Source organism: Trifolium pratense, linkage group LG1, assembly GCF_020283565.1.
Source record: "Trifolium pratense cultivar HEN17-A07 linkage group LG1, ARS_RC_1.1, whole genome shotgun sequence".
Lineage (NCBI taxonomy): Eukaryota > Viridiplantae > Streptophyta > Magnoliopsida > Fabales > Fabaceae > Trifolium > Trifolium pratense.
Window position 1 is genome coordinate 14024563 of NC_060059.1, and position 20013 is coordinate 14044575.

The 20013-nt window shown below is 32.5% G+C and overlaps 2 protein-coding genes, 1 long non-coding RNA gene and 1 other non-coding gene across 4 annotated transcripts; 2 read left to right on the plus strand and 2 right to left on the minus strand.

The window, feature by feature from the left end:
* Nucleotides 1-4182: 4182 nt before the first annotated feature.
* Nucleotides 4183-4596, minus strand: LOC123903105. The gene is made up of 2 exons (XR_006807837.1): nucleotides 4502-4596; nucleotides 4183-4405 (listed from the first exon to the last, which is right to left on the minus strand). It is a non-coding gene; the product is annotated as an uncharacterized LOC123903105 (long non-coding RNA).
* A 1581-nt stretch (nucleotides 4597-6177) lies between these two features.
* On the minus strand, nucleotides 6178-9955 carry LOC123903097 (probable serine/threonine-protein kinase WNK9). The gene is made up of 7 exons (XM_045952981.1): nucleotides 9430-9955; nucleotides 9303-9340; nucleotides 8872-9099; nucleotides 8530-8750; nucleotides 8128-8285; nucleotides 7607-8039; nucleotides 6178-7368 (listed from the first exon to the last, which is right to left on the minus strand). Exons 1-7 carry the CDS (start codon nucleotides 9502-9504, stop codon nucleotides 6344-6346), a joined length of 2178 nt encoding a protein of 725 aa, XP_045808937.1. The 5' UTR covers nucleotides 9505-9955; the 3' UTR covers nucleotides 6178-6343.
* Nucleotides 9956-13197: 3242 nt separating this feature from the next.
* Nucleotides 13198-13269, plus strand: TRNAM-CAU. Its single transcript has one exon. It is a non-coding gene; the product is annotated as a tRNA-Met (tRNA).
* A 5228-nt stretch (nucleotides 13270-18497) lies between these two features.
* On the plus strand, nucleotides 18498-19536 carry LOC123903103 (uncharacterized protein At4g04775-like). Its single transcript, XM_045952989.1, has 2 exons — nucleotides 18498-19112; nucleotides 19198-19536. Exons 1-2 carry the CDS (start codon nucleotides 18930-18932, stop codon nucleotides 19462-19464), a joined length of 450 nt encoding a protein of 149 aa, XP_045808945.1. The 5' UTR covers nucleotides 18498-18929; the 3' UTR covers nucleotides 19465-19536.
* Nucleotides 19537-20013: the final 477 nt, after the last annotated feature.

The following is a 20013-nucleotide window of genomic DNA, read 5'->3' on the forward strand; positions in this document are numbered from 1 at the left end:
CATTGGTTTTATATGCGGATAATTATATAAGGTAAAATATGTTTTAGTCCTATTTTTATAGTCAGTTTTGATTTTTGTCCTTATATTTTAAATTATTTTTTTTCATTCTTAATTAATTTTTCGTTTTGGTTTTAGTCCTAAATGTTAGGTCAACTAACTGTTGACTAAAGAAAGTCCATGTGGCACTATCATGTTGGATTCTTGTGACAGGTGGCATCTACGTGGACTCGCACATCATATTTTAAAAAATAATTTAAAAAAAGATTTTTAAAATTTTATTTATGAATTATTAATTGTTAATTTAATATTTTAATCATTAATGAAAAAACTCCGTTGAGTGCGTCCAAATAAAAACTGAGTAAAAAAAAAACCTCCTCAGATTCATCTTCCAAATTCATGGTCTCAAATTTCTAGCAAAATTCAGAATGAAGAAATCAAAAAACATCTCAATACAACAACATGAAACAATTAAACCCATAAAATATAAGTAATTATAAACTTCTCTCACTATTTCAATTCGAAAAAAAATTGCTCACTCATAATTCCCCCAATAAAAAATCGATCTATATATGGGTTTGTTGTATGAAGCCGCAACCACCAGCACCCTGTGAAGAACAACCACAAAACAAGAACTGGGTTTGAGTCGGAATCGTTGGTGGAATTTTACTTTCTACTTTGCTGCCATAGAAATAAGGTGAGAAGAGGTTGAAGAACAATGGAGAGGTGACGGTTCAACGGAGAAGAACTTTTTTTGACAAAAGAATTTTTTCATTAATGGTTTTTTTTTTTTAAGAGTTTTCATTGACGGTTAAAAATTTAAAGGTTTTTTCTAATTAACCCTCACATAAATTGAGGGTAGGTGCCCTATGATGATGTGGCACCAATGAAATTCATCCACATTTATTTAAGTCAAACATAATTAATTTTTTACCATAAATTATTTTGACTACTTTTATTTTCAATTAATTATATTTTATGTATTATATTCTATGAATTTATATTTTGGACCTAATTACTTTTGATTTGTTTGCTTCTTCTTCAAATTGTATTACGTCTCAAACAACTTTCTTCTTCGCGTAAAAAAAAAACTTTCTTCTTATCGTCAAAAATCTTTTTTCTTCTTCTTAATGCTTTCAATCTCTGGCGCAGCCTCCACCACCGTCATGTTAGCATTCTACGGCTCCTCCGCTTTTGTGTTATCCGATGTCAATCTTTACTGCAGCCTTCGCCACCGATCTACCGGATTTCTTCAAGATTCTAAAACTTGTGATTTTCAATTTCTTAGATGTTATGTTTTTTAGCGTATTTTTTCCTGTTTTTTTTTCCTTATTTTTTCCTGTTATGTCATAGAATGTGATTCCTATTCATCGTCATTTTGTTTTTGTTTTCTTTGATTGTCCATATCGGAAAAAAATTGAAAACAAAATAGTTTTGAGAAGACAAAACGAAATTAGGAGAAAATTAGGAAGATGAACTAATTCTTGAACTTGTTTAGAAGTAAAAATATAAATAGTTCATCTGAACTAAAAGAAAGGTCGGACCATTGTCGGAAAACATACACACGGGAGCTCGCCCGATCACAAGTGCGGTCTACCTGAAATTTATCCGATCAAAATGAAAAAGTTCGACTATTATAAGAAGACGAACTAACTCTTGAACTTGTTTAGGGTTTAGGGTTTAACTATTGATCAAAAGTAAAAATATAAATAGTTCATCTGAACTAAAAGAAAGGTCGGACCATTGTCGCAAACCTAAACCTAATTACTTAACCTAATTTTTTTCCCTCTTTTTTCTAAGATCGACATCATGTCAACCAACGTTAATCTATGCAATGATTTAAAGAGATTGAAAAAATAAATACTATATACTCCCTCTGTTTCAAATTACTTGTCGTTTTGGAAAAAAATAAAATTAAGAAAGTGTATTTTTGCACTTAATTTCCTATTATACCTTATTTTAATTCACCAATAAGCTTAATTTGTTTTTTTCCATGCATTTTATCTTTCCAATAAATTTAATATGTTATGTACCAATTTTTTTAAAAAACAAACATTTTTTTTTTGAAAACTTAAAAAAAAAACTTTAATTTTCCAAATATATAAATCTTTTACGGTTTCGACTACTCCTAAATATTTGGAATTTACATGAGTGACTTAGATAATTAACAATTTTTTTTCTAAAACGACAAGTAATTTGAAACGGAGAGAGTATTTACACCGGAATAGCATAAATTATTTGATTTGATTTTTTTTGAAGCATTATTTGATTTCATTTAATAAATGTACAAGTGGAATTGTATATTTAAATTAGAGATATTAGTTTTTTTTTTTCTTTGTTGTTTTTGTTCTCTTATTATTTTTATTTAAACTAACATTGATATATATTTATTTTTTTGAGCCTACAACATTGATTTTTTTTTTTTTACTAATAACATTGATATTTTAGAATCAATATATAATGTTTAGAAACAAGCATTCAATGCTCAAATTAATTCTAATTATATTTACACCTAGTCTAAAATATAATTAAAGAAAACTAGTAACATAAAATATAATTAATTGAAAATAAAAGTAGTCAAAATAATTTATGGTAAAAAATTAATTATGATTTGACTTAAATACACGTGGATAAATTTCATTGGTGCCACATCAGCATAGGGCAACTACCCTCAATTTATGTGAGGGTAGAGAAGTAGTCACCAAATTTAAAATAACAATTCATATTTACCCTTAAAAATTTTGATGTGGCAGTCCACGTAGGATGTAATGTGTCATCAGAATCCAATGTGGCAGCGCCATGTGGACTTCCGTTAGTCAATAATTAATTGACTTAACATTTGAGACTAAAATCAAAACTAAAAATTAATTGAGGATGAAAAAGAAAGATTTTAAAATACAGGGACGAAAACCAAAATTCACTATAAAAGTAGGGATTGAAAATATATTTTATCCTTAACTGAATTATATCCGAGTAAATATAATTTTTGTAATAATCATATATTTAATTTATGTGGATGATATAGCCCAATCTTCCTCAATTGCTATGAAGGAAACAACAACAACAACAATAATAATAATAATAATAATAATAATAATAATAATAATAATAATAAAAAAGGGAAAACTTGAATTTTGGTGTGTGGTGTTGCCGGTCAACACCGGACCTCCGGCGCCGGCACGGCGGCCCAGGGATGTGGAACCCAACTTTTCTAGCGACCGACGGTGGTTGGTGGCGGTGATACGGCGGGGGTTCGGTGGTCGATGGTGGTGCTCCGGCGTTGACTGGTGTTGCTTCGGCGTTTACCACCACCCTTTTATTTTAATTAAATTATTAAGTTATAATATATTTTAAATATTTATATTAATTTAAAAACTGGATTTTTTTATAAAATAAATTCCTGTTTTTTTAGAATTTTTTTCTGTTTCTTTTATACTAAGTTTTTTCAGTTTTTTTTTTATAAAAATTGTTGATGTATTTAAATAAAATTAAAAAATTTTAAATTAAGAAAAAACTTTTACTAATAAAAATCAGTTTTCTTCTTTATCAAAAAAAAGAAAAACTGATTTAAAACCGGTTTTTCCAAAAATAAACCGGTTTTAATAAAAAATCAGTTTAAAATCAATTATCCAAAATTAAACCAGTTTAAAATATAAACTGATTCTCAACTGAATTGAAACTGGTTTTGGAAATAAACTGGATTTTTTAAAATGTGGTTTCAGTTACTGAACCGAACCATATAAATGGTTCGGTGCAATTCATAAACCATGAACACCCATAGTTCTTGCTTAAGCTCTGCTTCGAAAGCTTCCAAAGCAGGATTCTCAACAAAGCTTTTATGTTCACAAACAGCTGCTCAGGATGAAGAGCAAATCTTGAATGCATTTCCAATGCATTATTCAGAGAGATGTCCTTAGACCGAGTCCAGTGATGATTTGCAGAGATGCTCCTCGGACCTTTCTTCCTAAGCTTTGCATTATCAACTTCTTTGTTAACACTTTCAACCCAGCATCAAAGAGAGTCTTTGAAGTTCTGCATTTCATGAACACCGACAGACTTCAGCTCTTCCATGTATCATCAATACAATATGGCCTCTCAATTCATCTCATTGTTCAATATAGTTATGAATGCTCATGGATGTGAACCTCTTGTTGTATAACTCATGAACCCTATTGTTAAACTGAATTCTCAAAAAATTGGTCACTGCTGGTACTCAGTCTCAAACATATAAGTAGTGAACAACAAAGTACGAAAGACAATTACAGCAAAATCCTCCATTCTAGAAAGCTACAAGACTATAGAATAGCCTTAAGAAAATACCAAAAACAAAACAACCTTTAATATCATAACAAAATGGATGAAAACTTATTTCTTCTTTCCACCCTTTGGCAGCATCGCCAGCCTTGGTCTGCAAAAATAACATGCCAAAGTTAATACTTAATAGATTGATTCACAAAACAAATTATATAAAATGAAAACTTTAACAGAAGGCGGCATGTTTTACCTTCTTTACTCCACGAATCTTCTTTGATCTGTTCTTTCTTTCCTTCATTTGCTTCCTAGACTTTTCAACCTTAGTATCAAGTCCGTTCTGCAATAGAAAGAATTGAAGAAATAAATTACCATCAAGAACATAGGGAAACTTTAAAAAATAAATGAAGTGGTCGGAATCATCATAAACTACGTTTAATGAGCCAGTAGTGAATTTTGGAATAGCACAAGAGGAAAATAGAGCACACGCAAATCAGGCAATAGAAATTATCAAAACCACTAACAAATACTACAAGCAAATCATTTTATAATCTAAGATTGACAGCACTAGACAATTTCTTCAAAAGAAAACATGATTATTAGAAATTGTGTCTCTAAATAAATTTAAAAGTGAAGGTTATATCTACTCTAGAATATTAACAAGGTTAAACCAGATAAAAAACTTGAAATCAAACAAACAGTGGATAAGCCACACTACTTTAGAAGAACTTGTTCCAAATTCTGAAATACAAACACATTGAGTTGAATTGCCAAAAACCATTTGAGGTTAAGTTTTATAACAAAAAAACTTTTAAGATGCTCATCACATTGAGTTCAAAATATTAGGGTTTATAAAAAATTGGAGAATGTGAAAATCGAAAATCACAAATTGCTTCCTGGAGAGAAGCCTGTTGGTCATGAACTTCCTGATTCGGATGGTGACACCCTTGTCCGCCATGTTAGATGGGTACGTACCCAGTACTGGTACTTGTATCTTAATTTATGTTCATACACGTACATTAGTTTTTTTAAAAATGTCGTACCCCGTACAGGTACCCGTACCGTACCGCACCTAGGCAACGTTGTTGGAGAGAAAAAACAATAGAGGATCCAAATTCATTGAGTTTCACCGATTTTGATTCTCTCCAATTTTTTCTCTTATTGACAATGTAGTAATCTTAGTCATTCATTCATTTTTCTTCTCTCTCATCTTAAGTGTTTTTTTGCTCTTTGTAATTTATAAACAATTAGATTAAGAAAATGTGAGAAACATTTTAGAAAAAATTGGAGAAAATGCAAATCCACTTTTAACACTATTTCGTAATAATTAGAATGCAACTAGTGTAACACCTCAATTTTGACTATATGCTGCTTTGTTTCTTTGTCCTTCCCAAAAGCACCTGAATTTCGACTATGCTCTCTTGGTTTCTATAGCTTCTATGGTTTAAACAATGTTTTAAATGTCGGAGTAGATGTCGAACGGGCGAGAGACTTATGTGTCATGATTCAATTGGTTCAACTACCAGATGACTAATAAATAAAAAGTAAATAATTTACAAAATAGAAGTAAAAAAGTAAAAATAAGTTGAACCAAATATGGTTGAACCAGGCTGCAATGTAATCGGGATCAATCCAATTGGAAAACTAGCCGGTTCTCTGTTCAATCGGTTGAACCGGTGGTTTGTTCTGATTTTTAAAACATTTGGTTTAAGTGTAGATTTTATCCGGTTTACTACTCAACTATGGAATTCCATGTTGAAGTAAGCAGCTTATTGTGGTCTTATTTTGACCACGATTTCCGCAGTACAAAGGGGTCGGGTAGTATGTTATAGGTCCTGGGTTCGATCCTCAGCTCATTGTAAACAAACAAAAAAAAAGTACAAAATCACTAAAATTAAAAGATCAAATCAGCATCACAGGATCAAGATATATAGGTTCAATGATTCGCATTTCGACTCCAGTAAATCAAGTTCAAAACGCAAAATTAAAATGTCGGCCATCCAATCTTAATTCAATGGCACACAGAGAGCCTCTATGTGAAAACTCATGTATACTGTATAATCTACAAAAGAATTCAATAATAGCCTCAGGAAAATTATATATCAACAGCATCAACAGGGAGAGAAACTGTCCTGTGCAGAGAGTGCGGAAGCAACGAGCCAGTATAAAAACTCTTTGCAGTAACCATACCTTCTCCACCAGAGGATTCCATCGCCTCACAAATTTGGTTCCTTACGGTGTCCGAATTGGGGCTGCTTTTATGAACATGTTTCAAGCCAATCCCATTGTTACCTCCGTTTAATGTTTCTGCCAATAAAAGTGACAGAACGGCATAATCTGTTATGTGCTCTCCGTTACCGCTACGAGAAGTTTTATCATCTGTTAGCCCGAGTTGTCGATCCTTACGTTCCCTTGACTCCATTTGGTATCTTGCTTTAAGCCATCTCAGTTCCTTTTGGACCTCATTATCATCGTCAAGACCACAATATAGCGATCGGATATTGGAGAAATCATGAGTTCCTGATGAATATCTCGGGGAAATTGTTGCACTAACAAGAAATTTATTTTCCCAAACATTCTGTCCTTGATCTTCAGCTAATATTGATTTATCTATTTGTTCATTTTGTTCATCAGAATGACTTTGATCTGACTCTATCGGACTCAGTTCACGGCTTTCATGCTGATTCCATAGCTCCTGATATTGCAAGCCATCCGATCGGTTTGATATGTTCAGATTCTCTCTAACATGATTGTCATACTCCTCGGATGGGAACGTAATCTCCTCGAACCGGCCGTGCATTGAAGCACATCCGTGCTTACAACATTCAGGAAGTTGCAAGTTACCCTGATTATGTGAAAGAAACTCCATGAGGGAGCCACTTGAAGTATGATTAGACACACAATTGCGGCAGAAACCTTGATTTGCAAAACGGGGAGTTTCGACGATTCCTGGTCCGGATTCCCATTCAGGTACCAAGGAAGCGATTTCCCCGTCTATCATATCTGCTATACTGGTAACATCCTGATCGGTAATGTCAAGTTCTCCAACCATCTCAGTCGCCACACTTATGGCTGTGTCCTGCTCTATGTCAAATGGGAAATAAATATTCCGAATGTGGCCTGTGTCATACAATTAAGTCACACCATTAAATATATAACAATAGCATTAACGCCATGCCAAAGCACGGACGTTGAATAAAACAACACGGGCGCGTGGGAATTGAAGGCACAGGCGGGAATTTGGGGCACAGAGATATGACACGCGGCATATAAAAGTTCATTCCTTTATATATAGTAAATAGATAAATAGATAAACATGACGTGTATATAGTTATAAAATGAAAAGTGACAATCTTACCTTCTTTATCAGAAATTCTTAGTCTCAAAAATATGCCGCCGTCTTCTTTCTTCTTTCCCTTGATACTTATGTCCACATGTTCAGAGGGTTCGTCGTCATCATGGTGCTCAAAAAGTTCAATTCCACAAACTTCATTATCAGCCGGATGCACATACGAGTCTCCTTCATAACCACAGCCATTTGAGTATTCATTACTGAAGTTACTAAAGCCTCGATGAAGATCGTAGAGCGGCTGCCTGAAGAGGGGACCAAAGTCATCAAATTCTCCACTGTCTACAGGTTTCAAATCATATTCATAATCATCGATTTGAAGAAAAGGGTCATCGAGAAGCTCCCTAGCAGAAAGTCTTAGAGACACTGTGGCCAAGCATTTATCAACAAATTGCCGCACTTCCGGATCCTTAACTTTATACAAAGCATCTGGCTTTTTCCCCTGGTGATAGAAAATGCGAATGAAATCTTGTCACCGTGGGAAAAAACCCTTTATAACAATTGTGGAGAGGTTAAGAGCAAAAACTTACAGACATAACTTTCTTGTATATTTGAGCTGGATGTGTGCATTCGCTATAAGGATATTCAAATGTGACCATCTCTAATATGCACATCCCAAAGGAATATATGTCGACTAGTTCATTATACGATTCTTCATATACTTCTGGTGCCATGAACTCGGGCGTTCCTACAAAAACAGTAACGTAACAGATGAAGTATGTCCAACTAGAATCGCTGATCCTTTTGTCCAATTATAGTTTAAGCATTGCATGTGCAGCCAGGAAATATTACGGTTTCTTATGACGTCATTAAATCATTTCAAAAAAGGTATCAACTAAGGGAACTAATTGGCATTAATGTTTGAGCTAGTCACGTCTTCCATCGATACCTTACGATATACGTTATTAGTTAATTCAACTTAATAAACATACCAACACAATGCGCGGCATGAGATTTCCGAAGAATTGCGGCTAGACCAAGATCCCCAATTTTGACTTCTCCTTGATTTCCATTAATAAAAATGTTATCACATTTGAGATCTCTATGGATCACTGGCGGGTCATGGCTATGTAGATAAAGAAGTCCTCTCAGGATCTGTATGCACCAATGCTTGACCGCTCTTATGTTAACTCTTTTGTGCTTTTGCCTATACCTATTACAATTTAAACAAACGCACAACAAAGCTAAGAATTCAAAGATGAACAGACAACACAAGATCTAAAACACACAAAAACGCGTGATATAACATACGAGGAAAAATAATCGGAACTTACTGTCTAAGTGTACCAGAAGTGAACATTTCAGTAACAAAATTAATGTTCCTATTAGCAGTATCAACCCAAGAGGTATAAAATTTCATAATGTTTTGGTGTTTCAATGTTTTCAAAAGATGAATTTCACAGTAAAGCCTTTCAAGATCTTCAGGACTTTGTAGGAAATCATACAACTTGACCTGATTCCAAGCAACTTCAATCCCTTCATACTCATCAAATGCCTTATATCTACATCAATTAAGAACCCATCAAACAAAAAACAAATCTATCAAAATCCCATTTTTACAAACTCAAACAAAACAAATAAAAGCTCAAATTCTAAGCAAATCAACACTAGCCCAGATGAAAAAATCAACTTGAAAAACCAAAAAGACTTCAAATTTAAGACCAACAATAATAAAAATGAAATGGGTATAAGTTTTTAAACATACACTGTTTTTGAAGCTCCTTTGCCAAGGATTTCATTGTACTGCAAAAAAACCAAACAAAAACATCATTAAACTGAAAAAACCAAGAGAGAGAAATTGAAAATGTGTGATGAAGAGAAAGAGGGTATACTCTGCCATATCTTCCAGTTGGATCAACTTCAACAAACTCAGAGTCACCTTCTTCAAGGTGTGTTACTCCATTCATTCTCTGCTTCACTTGATGCTATGTTTTTTTTTTCTCAGTTTTTTTTGTTTGTTTTGTTTTTGGTTTTTCCTATGATTAGATTTCTGCTTGTGTTCCTCTTTTGTTACGACACACATGAACAGAAACCGAAAGAGAGGAACAGGCAAAAAGGAACAATATTTATATTTCTTTCTCAAAAAATAATATTTTTTCACAACCTTTCAAACAGATTTTTTTATTTATTAAAAATATGAAGAAAAAAATGGAAAAAAATTATCCAAAAATTCACGAGAAAGAGAGGAAGAAAAACTATGAAATTGTTTTTTTGTGTACCACATTTTTTAGGGGGATACAAACATTGGCACCCACCCCATGAAGGAACGTGACAAATAGACAGCGTGAGAGTCCTAATTACATGTTTGGGTCCACTTAAGTCTGTTAAACTGGATTTAGTGATGTGGTAATTTTTGTTTTGGATGAAATTATATTTACGGAAAGTTGATGTAATCAAAGATATAAGTGTGAGATTCAATGATGACATCAAGTATATTAGTTTTACATCGACATTTAATAATCTATGTAAGAATGAATATACAAATGTTATGAGTGTGTTTGGTTCTGCGGCGGAGAGAATTGATTCTGTAAAATTGATTCTGGCCAAAATTGATTTTAAGCTGAAGTGGTTTATGTTTGGATATATTCATGAAAAAGTGAGTTGAACAAAAAATTTGAGTGTAAAAATCAATTCTAGAATCAGAAGCTACGATTTCTAGCTTCAAGTAGAATCAATTCTAGAGGCAGAATCAATTCTACTTTTGAGAAACCAAACAAGTCAGAATCAATTCTACACGTTCAGAATCAATTCTGGATGCTCCAGAATTGAAACCAAACATACACTACGTGGTTCAGGCTCAATTTCTTGAGATATGTTAAATGTGACTTAAAATTTGTTTGAATCACAAATGTAAGTTAAAATTGATGTTTAATTGCTAATATAAAAGGTCTCATGTTTAAGAGAAAATATTGAGATATGTCAAACTTGATTTTTTATTTTATTTTTAGAATTTTTCATTGGTATTCGTCCCTACTGGACCGCATAATATGGTTTGGGAGTCGGTTCAAGTATCATTTGGTTTCGGTTTTCTCTCGATCGCTGTTGTGGAGGATCGAACAATAATCTTTCTTACCAAGTCCAACGACAATCACTACTGGACCAATTACTACGATTGATAACGTGATTTAAAGTCTCACATTTGATATAAAGTTAATGTTGAACAATATATAACTGAAAGAACTCATAAATTCAATGTCATCAATTTTTAGAGAAGATGTAGTATCAAAATCACTTATGTGGTTGCTCCTAACTTAATGTATTGATTTAACCTAATGAGAGTCTAACTCGACTTGAGATGATCCATAAACTCAACGTCATGAATATTCCACGTTTAAAATATGTTAATCTAGTTATAGATTTTTTTTACTATATGGTAGTTATTTTTCAAAAAGTTTAATTTGTGTACACCTAATTTTATTTTTTTATCAAGTAGTTTGGCTAAAATTTCACCTGTAAAGATAAATAAGTGGGTGTATCAGGATTCGAACCACAATCCTTACATTTTAAATGCAATGTTCCTACCGATAAAGTTATGCTCGTGGGAACACCTAAGTTTGTTTTTATACATGAATTTACTTAAATTATTTTATGCTACTTACTTAAATTAATTTTTTAAATATCTTACAAATTTCCATTCGAGATACAAAAAATTGATTGTATAAAAGAATTTTACACCATTAATGCGTATACATTAATCTATTTTAAAAAACTAACTGTATATAATACTCCCTTCAATCTTAATTATAAACAAATTTTCACTTTTTAAATTCGTGGATAACTAATATATCTGACTAGTTATCCACTGAATTTAAAAAGTGAAAAAGTCAGATATATTAGTTATCCACTGAATTTAAAAAATGAAAAAGTCAGATATATTAATTATATTAATTATCCACTGAATTTAAAAAGTAAAAATTAGTTTATAGTTAAGCCCGATTGCCCGAAGGGAGCATATATATATATATATATATATCAGAGAGTAAAACTATTATTTTAATCATTGATACATCAATCCTTGCCTAGATGCACCTAATTTATTAAAGAAAATAATGGAAAATGCTAACGAGTGCTCCAGAAATTCTATAAACAACTTATACTTAACTAATAAGTTTTAATGAAAATGTGTGAAGTCAACGTCTTGAGAATTGAAATGTTTCACTTTTTAGTATAGTAATTTATTTAAATAAAATGTTTAAATAGTGTTATAAGTTATCTATAATTTTTTTTTTTGCTTAATTAGTAAAATGGTCCCTTAAAGATATTTTTGGTTTCAGATTGGTCCCTTAAAGAAAAAAATGTCCAAATAGGTCTCTTAAAGAAAAAAAAGTCCGAATAGGTCCCTTAAAGACATCTCCGTTAATCAGTTTGGTCCCTAAAAAGAGGTCTAAATAGGACCAAACTGATTAACGGATATGTCTTTAAGCGACCTATTCGGACTTTTTTTTCTTTAAGGGACCTATTTGGACCTTTTTTTTCTTTAAGGGATCAATCTGAAACCAAAAATATCTTTAAGGGACCATTTTACTAATTAAGCCTTTTTTTTTTGGATTAAAAGTTATCTATAAAATTGAATTCAAATTCTTTCAAGCGAAAACAAACCATATAAATGAATTTGCATGTGATACTCACAACTAACTTGTAACAAACTTTTGAATTTATATATGAATTTTCATATGACTTGTTCTCATTAACTGATGGCTAAATATTTCTGATCTAACCTGATGATCAGAAAGGTTGATGCCGGTCCGTTGAGCAATTGTCCTCACCGAAGGGGGGTTTGTACCTGCAGGTGCTCCGATGCCTAAGTCAGCAAGAGAACAAGAGATACAAAATGAAGAAAGAGAAAGTAAGGTATAGAATGAATCAGAATACCTGGCTCTCCTGTCTAGGAGAGCTTATATAGTTGCCCCCAGCGTTGGGCCAAAGGTTGGTCTATTGGGCCTGGATAACCGGCCCAATAGACTCAACTGCCAAGATAGTCCCTGTATCGTAGGGGAGCCTGTTATTTGCCTCTATCTTGGTTGGAGTCGTTCCGCTATTCGCGGGTAAGGGATAAGCTCCGTGACAGTTGTGGCTGAATGGATGAGCACGTGCTAAACGTGCTGCTTAGTTGTTAAGCTATGGTGGAATGGATCAACATGCGTGGATAGATGAGCACGTGTTTAACGTGCTGCTTATCCATTATGTCGAGCAGGACACGTCATTGGCTGACGTGTCGGGAAAGTCTCCCCTTATTGGGCCGTGCCCCAAATGACGGGCAGAAACGATTGGGCCAGCTCTTGGCCCAGTCCAGAACAATTTCCAAAATTATAAAGCGATGCATTAGAAAAAACCTTTTCAAATTTGTAGTATTATCTACATATTATTATTTTCTTTTTTGACAAAATTATATACATCTAGGTATTATTATTAACGCTCTATTAATGCTCCAAATTATGGACACTACAAAATATCTACATCGCCAACTACAATTGAACACATGTTTCGTGAGGTATGGGTAACATCTCTTGCGTATTTGTTCTACCAACGTTCATCAGTATAGCAATTTTTATTTTTAAAAATGTCAGATATGTTGAGATAATAATATTATATTATAATAAATCAGAGTGGCGCAGCGGAAGCGTGGTGGGCCCATAACCCACAGGTCCCTGGATCGAAACCAGGCTCTGATAAAGATTAAACTTTTGTAACCAAAAATTATATTATATAGGATTTTCATATCCTTTTTTTAATTAAAAAATTATAAACATTAAATATTTTACTTTTTCTTTTGACACGAATTAAATATTTTTTAAGAATCTTGTTCAAAAAAAAATTATTTTTTAAAAATTTTATTTCTAATTAATATCAACTTTATACTCCCTCCGGTGTTTTTTATAAAGAACACTTTGGGGGAAAATTTGGTTCTTTTTATAAGAAGGTTTGACCAATTTTCAAATGTTTTAAATATTTAATTTCACTTATGCCCTTATTTATTATGATGATAATTTTAAAATTAGTAAATTAGTTGAATTAAAAGTAACTAAAAAAGGATATATATGGAATCAATATAAATTTTTAAGAGTATTAAATGAAAATAATCATATACAATGTGATTTTTTCAAAGTGTTCGTTATATAAAGGACCGGAGGGAGTAGTATTAAATTTTTATAAGTTGGTCAAACTATATACATTGAATTTTTTTACATTTTCTTAATAATGAGAAACTATTTGAAAAGAAAGGCACTTTGAAATAATATTTTTTTTGTTTTGTTTTCACCACTAGTTTAATCTGATCCGGGGATCAGTTCTGGCATCAAGTAATTTCAGCCTCCTTTCGATCGCAGTTGTGAGAAATCGAACTGTGGTCCTCCCTACCAAGTTCAGCGAAAAAAAAAATCTCAAACTACTCTTTCTTTTGGAAAAATGTTATCTACCTCTCAGAAAAAACAAAAGGAAAAAAAAAAATTGGCACAAAATATTATCCAATATTTTTTTTTTTCTATTAGTGTAGTGGCGTTATTCAAGGATTATAGTCTAGTCTAGATAAAAATGGCAAACATCCTCTTAAACCGTGTTTGGTATACCAAATCTTTCCATACCCAACAAATAATGTCACATTCAAAATATAATTTGACCATATATTTTATCCAATTGACCCCTTTTCTCCCGTTTATTTTTTACTAATGACCTCTTCTCCTTGTTTCAATAATGATTATTGTAAAAAATAATAATTAAGAGCTCAATAATGACATTTTTTATAACACATCCACCCCAACACTGCAGAGACAAGGCCTGCAAAATAAAATAAGCAGTCATAGTAGCGTGGCTGGTGGTGATGTTGGACTTCCTCAAACAAAACAACAAAAACTCTTCAAATTTTTTTAAAGCACCATTTCCTTTTTTTTTGTGTGAGTGATGTAGTATATAATTTTTTATAGACAAAATTAGATATTCGTTTAATATGTTGATATAACTAATATATAGTGAGACTCTGTGAGCTTAGCTCAGTTGGTAGCTCCGTAAGCTTATTCATCTTTACTGTGGATTTTCTAGCCACTAAACTACTTGACCAAAAAAAGAAATAACTCATATATAGTGTGTCCTTAGAAACTTAGCTTAGTTGATAAGGAATATCACATTTTATAAGAGTCGGGTTCGAAGTCGAACATTCACTTATATAGAGAAAAACTCAAACAATTTTATTGTCTCAATTTAACCTATACAATAATACGACTCTACCCATGCAATGATTTCCGTCAAAGACACAACTAACTATCTTTTGCTATTGGTACAAAAATTGTTCATAATATTACGTAATACTCCCTCCGTTCCAAAATATAAGCAAAAAGTGGTCAACTAAAGTGAATGTATTTGGTTAAAAATTTAGTCCAAATACATCCATTTTGGTTGATCACTTTTTGCTTATATTTTGGGACGGAGTAGTATTTAGCAATACTCCAAATATATAATACCTTATTTTAAATTGATCCGTTCTCATTGTGATCACCATCTTGTTTATTTTTTTTAATAAGTAGGGATCGATCTTGTATATTTTAAGATTCCAAAGTTTGATTTCAAACATAAAATATTCCAAATTTGATTTCTTTTCGTTGATTCCTAATTTCCTATAGTTTATTAGATGCCGTACACTTTTCCTCAACATCAAAAAATGCCGTACACTTCGAAGAGGATGATAGCTCCCTTTTACAATAGAAAAATAAAAATCATAGCCTTTTCTTAGGAGAAAAGGATAGCTAACAATAAAAAAAGAACAAAGGGGTTAAGATGAAAATTTTCTTTGACGATGTTTCCACGAGAAAGTTTTGGGTAGTCTTAAAAATTTGGCCATTCAATTTAATCACACAACATACATGTTTGAAAAAAGTTAAAAAATAATTAAATAATTTGCATTTTTAAATAATTAAATAATATATATTTCTATGTGGGTGTAGCTAAATAATATAATTTTTTATCAAAACTCCTCAAATTAAGTATCATATACACGTTGTGTTGATCCAATATATAAAATGAGTCGCTCTCTCCGGCCAATGTTTGTCTTCATCACCCACTTGTCAGTTTTTTGACTCAGGTTTCCCTTCCAAAAAACGTTCATGATCTTCTTAAAATGACGCAATGAAAATTTTCTTCCCTCATAAATAATTTTTTTTTTTTAGTTTTTTTTTTCTCTTTTTAGCTTCCTTACTAAAAAAAAATAAAGTGATCAAATATTTGTCACTATATAAATATCTTTCTAGTTTCCATGGTTGGGAAAATAGTAGTTTCCGTAGATGCCGTACACACGTTGAAAAATAGTAGTACAACCAAAATTCAAAGTTATATATATGGCCAAATGAAATGGTAGCCAAAGAAATAAAGTAAAGGAAATCTTGTCAAAAGAAAAAAGTTAAAAAAGAAAAAGGCTTTCATTGATGATGGAATATTGACCATTGGGGATTACAATTCTTAGAGATTACAACCCAATTTGATATGCTAATCTAATATATGGATCTAATTTTTTCTTGCCAGATTTGTAATCTTCACTAAAACCAAGCGTTGAATAGTCACGGACAGAGTTTGAGATGTAGATGTAGTGATAGCGATTATGTCATGGCAAAGATTCTTACTTAGTTTTGGTAAAAAAAGACAATTAAAACATAAACACATAGTCAAGGTTTGCAACATAAATAGTATATCATATAGTACAAACTAAAATTTCTTTATAGAGTAGAATAGTTGACTTATAACCAAGTCGTTAGACTCAAGTGGTTAATAAGTTTCACCAAATGACGAATTATTCGGGAGAACCCGAGTTCGATTGTTGAGTGGAATAATTTTTGGTCTGGTCGGTCACACGAGGTGTGGTATGGTGTTTTCCTTAAATGGATAGGTGTGCGATGCATCGTAGGTGTTGGGATGTGGGAGAGAGGTGGAGTTGTTGAATCATTATCTCATCTCTTCTTTGTGTCTGGTCGGTTACACGAGGTGTGGTATGGTGTTTTTCTTAAATGGATAGGTGTGCAATGTGCTTGTCATGATAATGTGATGGCTCATGCTCAACAATTCAGTGGTTTACAAGTTCAATTTTTGAAGATTAAAGATTGCTTTCGAACTATTTAGTTAGCGACAATTTAGATGATTTGGAAGGCTCATAACGGTTGTTTTTTTCGTTAGTAAAAGTTTGGCTAAATTGCACTTTTGGCCCCCTAAGTTTCAGAAACTTGCAATTTTGGCCCCTTATGTTTCAAAATAACACTTATAGCCCCCTAAGTTTCAAAAAGTTGCGATTTTGGCCCCCTATGTTTCAAAATAGCAATTTTGGCCCCCTAAGTTTCAGTAGTTGCGATTTTGGCCACCTATGTTTCAAAATAGCACTTTTGGCCCCTATCTTTACCCCTTTTGCAAAAGGTCAATTTTGATCGAGTCAAAGTTGATGTGGCAAGTCACTTAAGTGACTCAGCTGCCACGTCAACATTTTTTGTCATCTTATAATTAAAAAAACTAAAAGAATAAAAAAATAAAAGGAAGAAGTCACATGCTTTAAATTTATTCTTTCACTACGTTCAAAAAAAAAAATTATTCTTTCACTAACACACATATATAATCTCAAATCCTAAAGAATTAACCAAATACTTCGTGACGTTTATTCAAAAGGATTTTTCACTATACGTAAAAAAAAAACTAATTCCAAATCCAAAAATAGGAAACAATGGAAATTGAAAACTCTTCGTGCTTTTTGTTATGTCTTTTTAATTATGTAATGACTTCATATATGTAATGACTTGATTTGTTATGTCATTTTGATTTAGAAAAGTGTCTTGAACTTTCATTTAGAAAAGTGACTTGAACTTTCATTTTGCAAAAGGGGTAAACATAGGGGGCCAAAATTGCTATTTTGAAACATAGGAGGCCAAAATAGCAACTTTTTAAAATTTAGGGGGCCAAAAGTGCTATTTTGAAACATAGGGGGTCAAAATTGCAACTTCCTGAAACTTAGGGGGCCAAAAGTGCTATTTTGAAATATAGGGGACCAAAATCGCAACTTTCTGAAACTTAAGGGGCCAAAAGTACAATTTAGCCTAAAAGTTTTGATGCAGACACAATGGTTTCTCAAATTAAATTTCAAGTTTGGTGGTGGCTCTTGGTGAAAGTTAAAAGTTTTGATTGCACTTTCGGCTTATGGTTTATAAAAGCGTTGTCTTTGAGAGCATACACAACAATTCCATAAAACATCATCCTTAGTCATAATACGCAACCGTTTTAAAACTTTCTCAATGTGTTCTTTGAAACTTAGCACACTTTTTATTGAAGGAACTACATATTATACATATATTGATTATAAGAACTAATGACGAACTACTAAAAAACTATGTAAAAATTAGTCTTTTGTACTTACACTTTTTTTAAAACTTAGCTCTTAATTTTTTACACATTCTTGTGAGTATTTAATAACATAAATCTCAAAGTAAATTTTAAAGAACACTTTAGAGAACACTTCTAAAAAACGCTTTTAAGCTTTACGAACCGTTGCCGATTCTAAAAAACAGAAAAGAAAAAAACGCCAGAACTGAACACTAGCTTGGGGATGACGCTTACTTCCTATGGACGCTATCTTGGGGAAGGCGCGTCCTTCCCGTGGACGCTACTTTGGGGATGACGCATCCCCCTCACAATGAAGCAGTGGGGCATTTCAGTATTTTTTGAAGTTAGGGTAATTTGGTGTTTTTTTGTTGCTACAGGTGTATTTTGATAAAAAAAAAATCCAAGAAAAGTGTTAAAATATCATTTTGTGCAATATAATTGTGTAGGGAGGAAAATATTGCGGTAAACTTATGGTTGTGTGAGTAGTGAGAGAATCAAACACACATAAAATAAATGGTCCCAGATGTGATGGTAACTTCTTACATAATAAACGAGTAAACTGTCACTTTCGTCCCTGAAAGTGGCACTCGCTGTCATAATAGTCCCCGAATCATCAAAAAACAATTTAAGATCCCTGAAAGTGACTTCCGTTAGTCAGAATAGTCCCCGTCGTTAGTTTGCGTCAAAGAACCGTTTGGTAGTGCTGATGTGGCCGTTTTGTTGACTTTATTGACCAATACATGTCATTTCTTTTTAAAAATTGAAGCCACGTACGCAGGGACCAAATTGAAGGTAAAAAAAAATTCAAAAAGGTAGATACCGTTGAGGGACTAAATTGACTAAAATAGAAAATAACCCCCATTTATAAACCCTAAATCAATCTCCATTTCTTCCTCTTCTCATCTCCATCTTCTTCCTCTTCTCATCTCCACTTCTCATCTCCATCTTCTTCCTCTTCTCATCTCCATAACCATTTTCGATTAGTTGAAAGATGAAAGGAGTTCCACCAATTTCACAGCAAAGAGAAGCTTCAACTACCCAAATTGGAAGTCAATCATCATCCTCACGTTTTGATCGGAGGCCTGACTGTTTTTGTGAGAGAAAGACAGTGATGCTTAGAGCAAAAACATTGAAGAATCCAGGGAGACAATTCTACACATGCCCACTAAACAAAGTATGTCATTTTTGTGGTTGTGTTTAATTTATGTTTGTTTATAGTTTTGTGCTTGTGTATGATGCTATGTTATGTTAATTTGCAGGAAGATAGTGCAAATTGCAAATACTTCATGTGGGTTGATGAGTGGGAAGACTATCTTGCAAATGAATCTTTAAGAAGAGTAGAAAGAAAAGAAGGAGTAAAAGATGATGAAATGAAAACTAGTGTTGACAACAATTATGAAAATGATAAGTTCAAGAGAGATGTAAACTCAAAGTTGGATATGTTGGTTGTTGACATGAAGCTTATAAAATACTTTGTATTTGCTTGTATTGTGATTCAACTTTTGTATATGGTTGTTCACAAGTAGTGTTGTTGATTAGTGATTGAAATTAGTGAGTGTAATATTGTTGATTAGTGAGTGTAATGTTATTGATTAGTGAATGTGATGTATTTTAGCTTTAACCAAAACATATTTGTGTTAGTTTATCTTTAATTAAACATAACCTTACTTAAGCTTTAATTAAACTTAACATTCATTACATAACCTTCAAACATAAAGTACATATATGTCTTCAAATATAAGCATTCTTAAAACTAGCCTTCAAACATAAGGCAAATAGATGTCTTCATAATAATAATAAACATAAACTAAGGCAATTACATGTCTTTCATCTAAACATTCAAACTATTGCTTCAAACATCAAAAGTTGCCTTAAAAAAATGTCTTTATAATTTAATCTTCAGTTAGGCCCTCTTGGTGGAACACTTGGTGGCCCTCTTGGTGGTCCTCTTGGTGTAGGCATGAAGGTCATGAATCCTTGATTTCCACTTGCAGCACCTCTAGGGAATGGCACATGATACATATTTGCAGGTCCCCTAATTGGTGGTGGTCTAACCCCTATTAAACCTCCATCAA